General features: G+C 42.5%; 1 protein-coding gene and 1 pseudogene across 2 annotated transcripts in view; both read right to left on the reverse strand.

Annotated features, from left to right (window-relative positions):
- The window catches only part of LOC126931509 (neuroblastoma breakpoint family member 3-like), an 833099-nt pseudogene that overhangs the window by 269603 nt on the left and 548738 nt on the right, over positions 1–14758 (reverse strand). The gene's annotated exons all lie outside the window — the stretch shown is intronic.
- Positions 5229–14758, reverse strand: part of RNF115 (ring finger protein 115) — a 146153-nt gene continuing 136623 nt past the window's right edge. The window contains exons 6-10 of the mRNA XM_050751184.1: positions 13799–13870; positions 12262–12334; positions 11229–11322; positions 8815–8930; positions 5229–7806 (exon numbers count right to left, since the gene is read on the reverse strand). Of these exons, the coding sequence (XP_050607141.1) occupies positions 7675–7806; positions 8815–8930; positions 11229–11322; positions 12262–12334; positions 13799–13870 (487 nt within the window). The 3' untranslated portion in view covers positions 5229–7674. The remainder of the gene's footprint in view (positions 7807–8814; positions 8931–11228; positions 11323–12261; positions 12335–13798; positions 13871–14758) is intronic.

Consider the following 14758-nt stretch of genomic DNA (forward strand, 5'->3'; position numbering starts at 1 on the left):
TGGCCAGGCTGGTCTCAAAATCCTGACCTCAAGTGATCCGCCCGCCTCAGCCTCCCAAAGTGCTGGGATTACAGGCGTGAGCCACCACGTCCAGTGCAAATGAGGTTTTGAGATGCTATTTCTGTTTACCTATCTGTAAAAAGGGATACTGCCAACTGTATCTTCTGTTTCCACAGGACTGTTCTAAGAATTAAATGAGAGTCTGGATTTGGAACCTAGAGCCATTTGAATTCTGACTCCAAAGTCTCCAAAGCCTTCTCCATTACATCACATTCACCTTAATCTTTCTCTACCTGTTTTATATATGTTAGTTCTGTGTTTCTAACTAACTAAATAAGCTCACATGGGTAGAGATGTCTTTTGTTTTTACTATTCAAAGAATCTTCTGGAGCTACTCAACATTATACAATCATTGGAAGTCTCAGAAAGAAGATATATCCAACTATATATAGGAAAGGTTTCAGCCATTGTACTATACTAATTATAGTCCACATATAAAAATCTGTGACACATAATCACAGGAAACATGATCACTGCCCAAGTTTATGAAGACATTTAAGAGCATTAGATTACTAGCTCTGACTCGAACTAAGCAGAATATATACAAAGCAATCATACTTTGTACATACCAACTGAGTCTTGCTTCTTAAGAGTTTATTTACTCTGCTTATCTCTCAATACTTGGTTAAACAGAAATTTAAAATACTTGTGTCTCGGCTTTCAAAATGTGTTGATAAACTGACTTCAAATAAGCCTACAATTTCCATGCATAACAGGTAGTTTTCTGGACACACATCTTAGCCCCAGTCTACGTGAGTGATTCACAACCATGGGTTCTGAACCTCTGTGAGGCCATGAGGTTATTAGAAGGAATCTATATAGCATAATCTTCAGCCTGAATAAATATCTTTCAAGTATTTGTATATACTGTATTTCAATTGGATGTAAATTCTGGTGTGACTAATAAAGATACATTGACTTAGGCCCGGCGCGGTGGCTCAAGCCTCTAATCCCAGCACTTTGGGAGGCCGAGACGGGCAGATCACAAGGTCAGGAGATCGAGACCACCCTGGCTAACACGGTGAAACCCCGTCTCTACTAAAAAATACAAAAAACTAGCCGGGCGCGGTGGCGGGCACCTGTAGTCCCAGCTACTCGGGAGGCTGAGGCAGGAGAAGGGCGTGAACCCGGGAGGCAGAGCTTGCAGTGAGCTAATATCCGGCCACTGCACTCCAGCCTGGGCAACAGAGCAAGACTCTGTCTCAAAAAAAAAAAAAGAAAAAAAAGATACATTGACTTAAAAGCATTACTGAAATTATAGCAGCTTTTTGTTACATATTCTTTAATCAAAAATACTAATAATATGGCTATCATGTTGTTGGAAGGGAATCTAATAATTTGGGGGTTTTTGTTTTGAGACAGGGTCTCTGTCGCCCTGGAGTGCAGTGGCACAATCTTGGCTCACTACAACCTCTGCCTCCTGGGTTCAGGCGATTCTCCCTCCTCAGTCTCCTGAGTAGCTGGGACTACAGGTGTGCGCCACCACACCCGGCTAAGTTTTGTATTTTTAGTAGACATGGGGTTTCACTGTGTTGCCCAGGCTGGTCTCAAACTCCTGACCTCAAGTGATCTGCCTGCCTCAGTCTCCCAAAGTGCTGAGATTACAGGCATGAGCCACCATGCCCAGCCAAGAATCTAATAATTTTTGGACCTTGAAAATTGTATTTCTTATTAGAAACTGTAAAGAACCACAAGCTTACATCCTATGATTCACAGATCTAAGTGTTCTGGTTGAAAGAGGAGGAAGGGGCAACATTCAAACTACACTTCTGTGGACACCAAGTGTAGTTTGGCAGGAAAACATAAAGTTTACATGTACAAAACCTTAAAGCTGAATGCCTATAATGCACTTGTCTGTGGCAGGTAAGAGAAATCAAAACCTTACAATGTCATTTGGATCAGACAAGGGCTCTATTTTGATCCTGGAAAGCATCTCTGGTTGTACACATTGTATTCTATGCATTCTATTTTAAACCCCTGGAGCAGCGCAGTGCTCCCTGGCTGAATACTGAGACACTGACATTATTGCAGGCTAGGATTTCCCCCTACAGGACAGCCACTTGTGATGCTTATCCCACCAAAGTTTTCCTCCATCTTACTGCGACAGAACATAAACGAGATTCATTAGGGAAATTCTCAATAAGAGTATTCTATTCTGTAAGTCGCCCCCAATCCCCAGAGCTCCGATGGATTATTCTTGTAAACAGCACTTTTATCTTCCGATCTCTCTACCACAGAGGCCAAAAAGGGTTTTCCCCTAACATCCAAATATCTATTCAGATACCAGCCCTGCTCCTTCTCGTAAAATCTGTCTCCTCACCTGGGCGCGGTGGCTCATGCGGAATCCCAGCACTTTGGGAGGCCAAGGTGGGTGATCACTTGAAGTCAGGAGTTCGAGACCAGCCTGGGCAACATGGCAAAACCCCGTCTCTACTAAAAATACAAAAATTAGCCAGGCATGGTGGCATGTGCCTGTAATCCCAGCTACTTGGGAGGCTGAGGCAAGAGAATCGCTTGAACCCAGGGGTGGGGAGGTTGCAGAGGGCTGAGATCATGCCACTGCACTCCAGCCTAGGTGAAAGAGTAAGATTGTGTCTCAAAAAAATAAAAATCTGTCTTCCACTTCTTAAGTCCCAAAGCTGTTTTGTTGTCATTTAAAACAGACTCAGACTATGCTTCCCTCCTGATTTATTAAGACGGATATATTTAATTTGTATTTCTTGAGGGAATAGCACCTGGGAACCAGGGAGAAAGAAGCTGAAGCATGCGGGTCATGAATTATTCCATTTGGTGTCAATAATTTGTCAGAAAAGTTTTTTAAAAAAAGCAATAGATAACTGTATTATAGTTCAACTGATTATAATATAGAAGCAATGGATGATGAACACCCTTTCCTCAAAGTCTTTTATTCCCAACCTTTGGAAATGATTAGGTTTTTACCTCCAGGGAATCCCCAGCCCAAGCCAGCATACCAGAGAACTCAGGGGAACAAAGACCCTAACAGTTATGTACAATGAGAGAATTAGACTGTGAGGTTCTAGCCCTCTTCTCTATCTCTGCTCACTTTACCTCAGTGCACACCATATCCCTTCTTCCTCCATTGTGAAATGTGCATATACATGTATATAAATATCTATATTTACACATATATACATACATAAAAATGTGCAATACAAAGACATAAGCAAGGAGTTTTTCCTAATAACTATTTAATCAGAGGCTGGTTGGAGAAAAAACAAGCTCTTCCCCTCGAATTTTCCTTCTAACTTGAGAACCAATTCCCGCTTAAAGAAAACATTTAAGAAGCACCTGTCAGCTGGGCGCGCTGGGCTCAGGCCTGTAATCCCAGCACTTTGGGAGGCCGAGGTGGGTAGGTCACCTGAGGTCAGGAGTTTGAGATCAGCCTGGCCAACATGATGAACCACTTCTCAGAAAGACACATTATTAACTTGGTGAAACTTAAGTGGGATGAGGAGCACTCTGTATACATGCATCATTTCTGTTTTTCCTCGTTGTGATGGTTAATCTTACGTGTCAACTTGACTAGGCCACATGATGCCCAGATATTTGGTCATACAGTACTCTGGGTGTGTCTGTGAGGGTGTTTTTGGATGAGACTAACATTTCAATCAACAGACTGAATACAGCACACGGCCCTCCCTAATGTAAGTGGCCCTCATCCAATCAGTTGAAGGTCTGAATGGAACAAGTAAGGGAGAAGTCCTCCTGCCTGACTGCTTGAACTAAGACCTCAGTCTTATCCTGCCTTTGAACTGGAATGGAAACATCAGCTCTTCTAGGGTCTCCAAAAGCTGGCTTTCAGACTGGAACTACACCATCAGCTCTCCTGGATCTCTAGCTGGCCCACTGCAGATCTTGGGACTTCTCAAACTCCATAATTGTGTGAACCAATTCCTTATAATACATCTCAGGCTGGGCATGGTGGCTCCTGCCTGTAATCCCAGCACTTTGGGAGGCCATGGCAGACAGATCACCTGAGGTCTAGATCTAGAGTTCAAGACCAGCCTGGCCAACATGGTAAAATCCTGTCTCTACTAAACATAAAAAATTAGCTGGGAGTGGTGGCAGGTGCCTGTAATCCCAGCTGCTAGGGAGGTGAAGGCAGAAGAATCACTGGAACCCAGGAGGCAGAGGTTGCAGCAAGCTGAGATCGTGCCACTGCATTCCAGCCTAGGCGAGAGTGAGACTTCCATCTCAAAAAAAATAAATAAATAATAAATAAGAATAAGAATAAATTCCTGAAGAACCCTAACTCCTCAACACAAATTAACGTGGACATCTGAGGTGCCTCCCATTATAAGAAGAAACACAACAGATTCATTAAGTGGGACAGTCTGGGAAACAGCAAAATGAGTCTCACGTCCTATATCCATCAGAGCAAAAAAAGTGAAGAAAATTTCATATAACTTAGTCTGATGCTGTTTGCTATACTGTGTAAAAAAGGCAGACCCCTATCCAGCACTTTGTTTCCACCCTTTGTAAAGCTACTCAGATCCTCTAGTTCTCTAGGCACTGGTTCTCTAGCTGTAGGTAAAACTACAACTGCCTTTCCTGGCATCTCCAGACACTGACAAGCAGATAAATATGTCCAGGCTGTCATAATTTTTCTGAGACAACTGATATTGTGTACTTGAAAACTGCAACATGGCCGGGCGCGGTGGCTCAAGCCTGTAATCCCAGCACTTTGGGAAGCCGAGGCGGGTGGATCACGAGGTCAGGAGATCGAGACCATCCTGGCTAACATGGTGAAACCCTGTCTCTACTAAAAATACAAAAAACTAACCGGGCGTGGTGGCGGGCGCCTGTAGTCTCAGCTACTTGGGAGGCTGAGGCGGGAGAATGGCGTGAACCCGGGAGGCGGAGCTTGCAGTGAGCCGAGATCAGGCCACTGCACTCCAGCCTGGGAGACACAGCGAGACTCCGTCTCAAAAAAAAAAAAAAAAAAAAGAAAACTGCAACATGTCCCAAGTTCAACACAGCCTTCCTCCATCTAAGTAGTGGCCAAATATTCATAATACACCTCTAATTTCCTTCCATCCTCCTCCCCAATTCAAAACCAATGTTTATTCTCAAGCTACATTTCAGGGGCTACACACAGTAAGTAGGTCTCATTCCCCAAACAATAATCACTACAGAGGTGTAATACAGGAGGTATATGAAAAAACATATTTTATTCCCTCTGGGCCCAAATGAATCATACTTTCTGGTCACAACTTTTAGAGGCAGGCTATTATTTCAGCAGGCCACTCTCTCACTTTTTCTTTTCCCTCTCTGACTCCTTCATCCTCTACCAAAGTACAGAAAAAAGTATCTCTAGCCCCCTTCTGTCACCCACAAATCAGTGTATGATAGTCAACAAAAACTGAGGAAAGACTCCTAGCCAAGAAAGAGACCCACTAAAGAGTGGTGTTTTTGTTCTGATCATTCTAAACTATACAAGGCTGATGTGACAATACAAATGGTGCACCTCTGTACCTTTTTTTTGGTACACCAACAGTTGTTCTATGTCCCCATCATTTCCTTTTGAGACCTTGAAGTTTCAATAACATTCTTGACCTTACTGTATTCAATGTTAAACACTTGAATGCTACAAAGAGCATGTGCATGGGACGTTGCTAGGCTGAAAAAATAAGGCCTACCTCTCCCAGGCCAAGCTGTTTTGGACATGATCACACTGATCAGTTTGAGTCCAAGTATAGCCAGAGAACCAAGCAGAAAAGGAAAGTTTCAGAGATGAAAAATAGGCTTAAAAATTAAAATGTGGCAATGTAAAATCTTAACTCCTGAAGACCAATGAATTACCAAAAACAGTGAACTGGCTGCAGACGCTCACTGCCTCTATTTCTGTGAGGCAAATTATTTTAAGATTACTAGGAAAAAAGACAGTAAACAATGAGTTGAGCACTTTGAGAGGTTGAGGCAGGCAGATCACTTGAGCCCAGGAGTTTGAGACCAGCCTGGGCAACAAGGCAAAACCCTATCTCTACAAAAATATAAAAATTACCCAGGCATGGTACCCAGGCATGGTGGCAACATGCCTGTAGTCCCAGCTACTTGGGAGGCTGAGGTGGGAGGATCACTAGAGCCTGGGAGGTCGAGGCTGTGGTGAGCTGAGATTGTGCCACTGTGCTCCAGCCTAGGTGACAGAAAAAAAAAAAAATCAGTGAGTTGGGGATTTTTTTTTTTTTTTTTTTTTGAGATGGGAGTTTCATTCTTGCTGCCCCGACTGCAGTGCGATGGTGTGATCCTAGCTCACTGCAACCTCTGCCTCCCGGGTTCAAGTGATTGGCCTGCCTCAGCCTCCCGAGTAGCTGGGACTACAGGCATGCGTCACCACGGCCAGCTAATTTTGTATTTTTAGTAGAGACAGGGTTTCTCCATGTTGGTCAGGCTGGTCTCGATCTCTTGACCTTGTGATCCTCCTGCCTCGGCCTCCCAAAGTGCTGAGATTACAGGCGTGAGCCACCGCACCTGGCAGGAATCATTTTTTAAAATCTCAGAGGCAAAGATCTCAAACATCTGTCTTTCTGTGCCTGTATGCTGCCCAACTCATTCCCAAAAAGGAATGGGAATTAGATTCCTACCAACATAAGGCTCCCAATATATGTTATGTAGGTTTCTGGGGAAACTACATCAACTGAAGTAGTCTTTAAAAATTAAAGTAAGACGCCAGGCGCAGTGGCTCACGCCTGTAATGCCAGCACTTTGGGAGGCTGAGGTGGGCAGAGCACAAGGTCAGGAGATTAAGACCATCTTGGCTAACATGGTGAAACCCCAATCTCTACTAAAAATACAAAAAATTAGCTGAGCATGGTGACAAGCGCCTGTAGTCCCAGCTACTCGGGAGGCTGGGGCAGGAGAATCGCTTGAGCTCGGGAGGCAGAGGTTGCAGTGGGCTGAGATCGCGCCACTGCATTCCAGCCTAGGCAACAGAGCAAGACTCTGTTTCAAAAAAACAAACAAACAAAAATTAAGAAAACCAAAGCACACAATGATGAACCACTTTTCTCTTCTTGCTGTAATTTTTCTTTGATTTGCTCTCTGGGGTTCAAGACAAAACGAAATCATTAGTCTTAGATTCCTGAATTTGACCTCGCCTCATAGCTAATGTGAGCAAAAGTAGTTTTTTTTTTTTTTTTTTTTTTTAATACAATTAAGACAAAAGGACTTTATATCAGCAGGACTTTAGGGCTGTGGTTCCACTGTTTTTATAGTAAAATACACTAATGGTAGGGTAGAGGTTGGAGAAGGAGGTGGAAACACCCGTTACAAGGCAACATGACAGAGAGCAGGACCCTAACTAGACTTTCAGGAATTAATTCTATTCAGGTGGGAGGAGCCCTACATAATTAAGTTTCACACTTATAAAATTATCACTCTGAATTCAGGGATAAGAGGCATTTGGTTGTAGACACAATTCCATCTGTAGATACTAACTTTAAATTTAGAGAAGAAAAACATTCATTGCATTAATATTATGTGTTGAGTTTCTTACATGATTCCTAAATCCATCTACTAATTTTTTGTTTTGATACAATGTACAGCTATGGTAAGATGATTACCACAGCCCAGATTCAGGTGTGGTCTTTAGCTTCAGAAAGTCCATCGGTCATGTAACTGACTGTCATTGCTAAATCTGTTGCTTGCAGAGGCCTCAGAGCTCTGGCTTTGCCGAGTAGAGTCCTCACCATTTAAGCTCTTCCTACATACAGGACATGTGTCATGCTGAAACAGAAAAATATTAGTCTATGTGAAGATCCTGGCCTGAGAAGCTGGGAGTACTGCACACTTAAATAACCCTGAGAATTGTCACATCAAAAATTATGACTTGGAATAGAAAAACAATAGGGAATGCATCCTCATACAGCATGCACTGGCCTCTAAGGTGTGATACCAGGATATCTCCCAAACAGAACTTTAAGCAGAACTGACAGGCACAATTCTAGGCCAGCAAGTTAATAACAGCTAACACATACCACCAAACAGAACTAACCAGAAACAGTGAGTAATCTATGACAAGAGGGTAACTGCCCATTACTTCCCATATGGTCTAGAGCAGAGGTCAGCAAACTTTTTGTTTAAAGGGACAGGAAAATTGGCCGGGTGCACTGGCTCACACCTGTGATCCCAATACTTTGGGAGGCCAAGGCAGGAGGATCACTTGAGGTCAGGAGTTTGAGATCAGCCTGGCCAACATGGCGAAACCCTGTCTCTACTAAAAACACAAAAATTGGCTGGGCATGGTGGTGCATGCCTGTAATCCTAGCTACTCTGAGAGACTGAGGCACAAGAATCACTTGAACCCAGGAGGTGGAGGTTTCAGTGAGTTGAGATCATGCCACTGCACTCCAGTCTGAGTGACAGAGTGAGACTCTATCTCAAAATAAATACATAAAGGGACAGAAAATAAATATTTTAGGCTTTGCAGGCCACACTACAGCTGTTACGACTAATCAACTCTGCTGATGTAGCACAAAAGTTGCCACAATCTATAAACAAATGAACATAGCTGTGTTCCAATAAAATGTTATTTACAGTAACAGGTGGCAGGAAACAATGACCTGTAGAACATAGTTTGCAACCCTTGGTCAGAAAAGTTCCAAACAAATAACAGTACCAGAGTTAGCCAGGGATTTATGGGATAAAATCTGATCTACTTGGATCTCGAGGAACTGTTAACTATATCTTTACTCTGAATCATCCCCCCAAGAAGCCATGACTTGCTGTACTCACCAGTTCCAGCCATGGCACAATACAACTGCTGTGAAAGAAGTGATTGCAAGGTAACTGCCGGACTTCCTCTTCAACTGTGTAATCTTCTTTGCATACTGGACACTCTAAACCCATATCTGTTGAAGAAGGTAATGCCTTTTAAAGTAAACAAGCAAAAGGAAGGAAGAAAAAACTAACCCAATGTCTCTACCAACCCTATGAATGCATAAAGACATGAGACAAAAGAAAATGTACACCCAAGTAGCAGGCAGCTAAGAGGCATGAATTTATTTCAAAACGAGGGCAAAGGTGTAGTAGACGGAGACACGAAAAGGAGGAATGACGAATGGGGCCTACTCCAAAAAGGCCTACGTAGGAATTATACAAGGCCTATTTTTTGATGTAAAGAGTTGGAAGAAATAAACCGGGGCTTAGATGATCTGTTCAGTAAAACGGAAAAACTTCTTCCCAAATGTGTGACAGCCCTCTGGCAGTCAGTTTCCACTGTCAATCTGTCCACCATAGCCAAGGGATTCATCTCAGCAACCTTGGCAGTTCAGTGTCTCAAGCCACTTGCCACTTTCACCATGCTCTTTTCAGCATGGGATAAAGCACTCTATTTCAGTGTGGCTGCCCTAAAGTCCTCTGTAAAAATTGTTAATGAGGGCGAAGGCGGGTGGATCACGAGGTCAGAAGTTCAAGACCAGCCTGGCCAAGATGGTAAAAACCCTGTCTCTACTAAAAATACAAAGATTAGCTGGCTGTGATGGTGGGCACCTGTAATCCCAGCTACTTGGGAGGCTGAGGCAGAGAATTGCTTGAACCTGGGAGGTGGAGGTTGCAGTGAGCCAATTCGCGCCACCGCACTCCAGCCTGGACAACAGAGCAACTCTGTCTCAAAAAAAAAAAAAAACTGTTAATAAAAGCTATACCAGAAAAGAAAAAAAAATACCAGAAGCTATACCAGAAAAGCTATACCAGAAGTGGTGCTACAGAACTGCAAAGTTGAAGTCTAGCTCAGGTCACCAAATCAAGAGACAGAAAACCCTCTTCTCTGAGAAGCATTAGTCACCAACTATATTGGGAATTCCAAGCAGCAAGTTTTGAGTTTCCCAAATTTGGCTAATACTGTCAGCTAGTCTACATGCCTAGTGGCTGGGATATGCTCCATGAACCAACAGCAGATAAGGCATTTGGGGCAATACTACTACTTAACCGATTTACTCCTTACTCTCCATTCTTACCACCTTAGCCTTAATTATTTTACTTCTCATGACTAGTCTGCTGCAACAGCCTCCCAGCTAGTATCCCAGATTCCACGATCTTAACCCTCCAAATATATCCTATACTTTGCTACAACTTAATTTTCCCTCAAACCAGCTCCATAGCAATCCCCAGCTCCTCTTCACTTGGATTCTCAGCTGGCACCTCAAAAATCAACGAATTAAAAATGTAAAACATCACCTCATCTCCTTACCCAAACCAGGGCCCATTCACTATTTCCCCAGCCCTTAAGATGTCAGCACCATGTTTACAGTTACAAAGCTGTGAAATCTCAGAATTATCTTTGACTTTCCCCTCCTTCATCCCATTACGCAATCAGTGAGGAAAGCCTCTCTCCAAAATGATCTTCTGAATCTACCCTTTCCTTTCTGTTAGTATTGTCACCATCACCTGAACCTCACCTGGACTGCTGCGACAGACTCTAAAATCCCTGTTTCTGCTATCTCGCTTCCAATGTGCTACACACTGCCCCTAGACTAATCTTCCCTAAAGACCACTTTACCTGACTCACACACCACGTATATTAGTGCATACTTTTCCTTAAATAGAATGACCTAAGATGGCCCACCTTATCTTTGAAATCTCTAACTCTAAACCCAAACTGATGGGAACAGAAACTCCCAGTCCAGAATGTTGTCCCTTGTCACTAAATTCCTCCAGTGCTTACAAATAAAGTAATATCTATGACTAATATACCTAACTGTACCTGACACAAAGTAGATCTGAAACAAATTCCCAGTCTCCTATTTTTTTCTCTTCTCCTTTCCCCAATGTCAGTATCATGTGTCCAACACAGTTTTTAATCATTTGATAAGTTTTTCTTCAACTTATCAGAATCAAGTCTTATCTATCTTTGTACCTCTTTATTCCCAATGGCACCTAAAAAAGAGACATAATTGCTTAGGAAATACCTACTGACTAACCTAATAAAGGGGTAGGAACTTTCCAGATTTGGCACCCAGGTAGGAATTTTAGAGGGCCATAGCTTCACTTAAAGGCCCTTAATATAGGAAGGTATTGGGATTTTTTTTCTTATTTATCTTTTTTGTCTTTTTATTTTGTTCGTTTTTTAAACTTTTCACTTGTCAGAAGATACTGGGATTTTGAACAGAGATCCGAAGATGACAGAGTAAGTATAAAAATGAACCTACCAACTTGTTCCTGAGTTACTGTCACTGTTGGAAGAGATGTGATCTTTTCCTTGTCAGCTGGGGGAGGGCCTGTGTTTTCCAGTTGTCCTAAAAGCTACAAAAAAAGAGAAAGAAAAAGATGAAGTGGCAGACATCTCAATACACCTGGAGAGGGAGCTGCTCCAGCTGAGAACCAACAGCACAGACATTAGGTATGTTAGTTACTCTTACTTCTGCTAGGCTCTGAGAGGCTTGGGTTTCCCCTTTCCTGCTGCCAGAACACTCATAATTGCTTTACAATTTCAGAGTGACATTGCATAAGCCTACAGACAAACCCATGATTGCAAGGCCCACCTCTGGCCATAAAGCAACTTCAGGGGCAGCAAAAGGGTTGTGATGTCATGAATAAAACTACAGCTTAATAAAAAGTTAATATGTAACTGGTCCAAAAGCTTCATTCTGCTAGAATAAGAAAAAAGCGAGAGTATGAAAAGTAGCATAATGTAAGCCAAGAAATAGGTAAATTACCGCCTATAAGAAGACTGAATATAAAAGACATGCTTTCTAGTCTCAGAAATCCACAAGGGAAATGAAAAACCAATCAAATTAAAATGAACATAAACAAGTGGAAGCAATTATACATGGCATGGGAATACCTTTTTCTCTGCTTCCTTCCCCTACTTTGCTCCATCTAGCAGAAATCCCTGCTTCGACATGTGAGGAAATCCTCCTTTTTTTGTGAAATACTTGTCAACAGAATCCTTATAGGACTGAACAAGAAAGACCAAAAATACAAAATACTATTTTTTATAGAAGTCTTTTCTTCCTATGGAGATGAAACCATCTTCTAGAAATTCCCTCGGACCTAGGAAGTGCATGGATGCTGAGCTAACCCCATAAATCATTCATCCCTTTAGTAAAATGGAAACCCCAAAACTCAAAATATTAGAGAAAGCAGAATGACTGCCATTTCAGAAAGTAGCAGAAGGAAAGCAGGAAGCCTATGGAACCATGAGACACACTGAACAGACACCCTCAAAAGGCAGCTCCTCACCTGGGTTACAATGGCATCAAGCCCTGTCTGACCCCAGGCATAGTCCCCAGGGTTGGAGTGCAGCATCCCGCTCCTATACATGAGATGAGACAGACAGCATTAGATGGAGTGACCAGGCTCTGCCTTACACCACAGAAAAAAAGTGGCAGAGGGATCCTGTTCTCTCTCAGAGCTGGAAAGTCACTAGTCCTCCAGGATCAAGAGGCAAAGAATTCTGTATATTTTCAAGATCAAACAAACTATCCAGAGATAGTATCTCATTCTCTAGGAATTTTACTTAACTAGAACATAAAATGTGAAGCTACCTAAAGTACCACATGACATGCCAGAACAAAAAGAGTGACTCATTGCCTGCTGGTTTCAAAAATTTGTCTTTTCTGTGCCCACTTATATTAAACACAGATGGAGCTGCTTTTTAAGGAGAGTTTTCCCTTCATGACTGGTCAAAATCTACAGCAAACATCCCTCATTATAAGAGGCTGCCCACAGTTCTGGACAATGAGGAGCTTTCAAGTAGAGAAGCAGCCATAGCAGTCTCTCTGAATCACAACTTAGAGCAATTACAAAAGGGACTTGGCAACACCTTTTTCTCCCCCCTCCGCAGAGCTGCTGGTACACTACCAGCAGAGGTCCAGACTAGTGGATGACAGAGGTCCTAAAAGGACTGAGGTTCCTTTGAGCAAAGAAACCTTCTGGGCCACAGTCAGAAGCGGCAAATAATTTCTCTGACAAGAAGAAATTCCATCTTTAATCCCTATCATACGTAAGTGTCACTCTGATACTGAATACAGCCTATTGTTTCTTCTGACAAATCCTCTTACTTTGAAAAAAATAAAGTTTAGCATAATGTTTTCAACTTCAGAAATTCTTAAGGAGTAAAATATTCCTGTGTAGTCTACTGGGGAACCCACAAATCAGATACCAAGCCTGGCAGGGACCATCTCATTCCCTACCTCAACACAACTCTCAGATCTGAATATAAAAGGGATCAAGACATTTCTAGCAACCAAACATTCTGGGGGACCAGGACAGCCTTCCTGAGCCTGAATAATAAAAAAATAAAAGTTCTGATTAAGTTTGGGCTTAGCAGATAATGGCAGTCTAGCAGCCTCCAGTTACATCTACATACTCACCTATGCAGTTTTTTTGTTTTGTTTTTTGAGATGGAGTCTCGTTCTGTTGCCCAGGTTGGAGTACAGTGGCGCGATCTCAGCTCACTGCAACCTCCGTCTCCCGGGTTCAAGTGATTCTCCTGCCTCAGCCTCCAAGTAACTGGGACTACAGGCGCGTGCCACCACGCCTGGCTAATTTTTGGTATTTTTGGTAGAGATGGGGTTTCATCATGTTAGCCAGGATGGTCTCGATCTCCTGACCTCGTGATCCACCAGCCTCGGCCTCCCAAAGTGCTGGAATGCGATTATGGGCGTGAGCCACCACGCCTGGCCTATGCAGCTCTTTTTCTCTACTGCACAGAAATGACAGCACCTAAAATGATGTCACTCCAATAGAGTAAGATAGAAAGCAATTAGTTACTTACCAGGAAAAAGGGTGTGGAGATCCAGGAATGGCAGAATTTGCAAAGAATCCTGCAAAGATGTGTTGTAGTATTCTGTTAGAGAAGAAAAAATTAGGTAAGACAACAGACTAATGAAAGTACTCTACAGATATCCATGGCTGCCTAATTACCAACTACTTCCCTAAACCAAAATAGTTTTTTATTGGCTATTACACAAGAGACAGCATCAGAAACCAGCCTGCCACACGGCGGTGTGCTATTTTGCTATTATGGCTATCTTCCTGAACTCTGCTATCTTATAGATTAATAGATTTTTGTGAATTAAGCTGGAAAGGGATCTGATGGTATGGTATAGTTTTTCAAACTATGTTCCTTGTTCCACCAACATAAGGAAGGGTTAAAAGGGATGCCGAGCCAGTGGAATTCTGGACCCACCTTCCTTTAACAAGGGTAGTTCCATTTTTGTATGTTGTACACATTGGGTTTGTGAATAAGATATCACAAACGGGTGTGATATCTATTTAATGGGTCCTTCAAAATAAAAGTTCAAGCAATAATTCTATTTTAAGGTTGTTTTAGATGATTATAACACAAACACATATAAACACACACATGCTTAGCATTTGTCACTCTGAATACTTAAGATGGCACAGGTACACAGTTCTTTATACGAATGAGTCTTTCTTACCCAAAGAGATACTGGAGTGATGCCTCAGCAAAAGAAAAACCTGAAGAAATTGTTCCCCTAGATCTTCTGTGTTCTGGATGATATGTAATTTTTTTTTCTTTTTTGAGACAGAGTCTCGCTCTGCCACCCAGGGTGGAGTGCAATGACGTGATCTCAGCTCACTGCAACCTCTGCCTCCCGGGTTCAGGCAATTCTCCTGCCTTAGCGTCCCGAGCAGCTGGGATTACAGGCACCTGCCACCACACCCGTCTAATTTTTTGTATATTTAGTAGATTTAGTAGAGACGGGGTTTT

Source organism: Macaca thibetana, chromosome 1 (assembly GCF_024542745.1).
Source record: "Macaca thibetana thibetana isolate TM-01 chromosome 1, ASM2454274v1, whole genome shotgun sequence".
NCBI lineage: Eukaryota > Metazoa > Chordata > Mammalia > Primates > Cercopithecidae > Macaca > Macaca thibetana.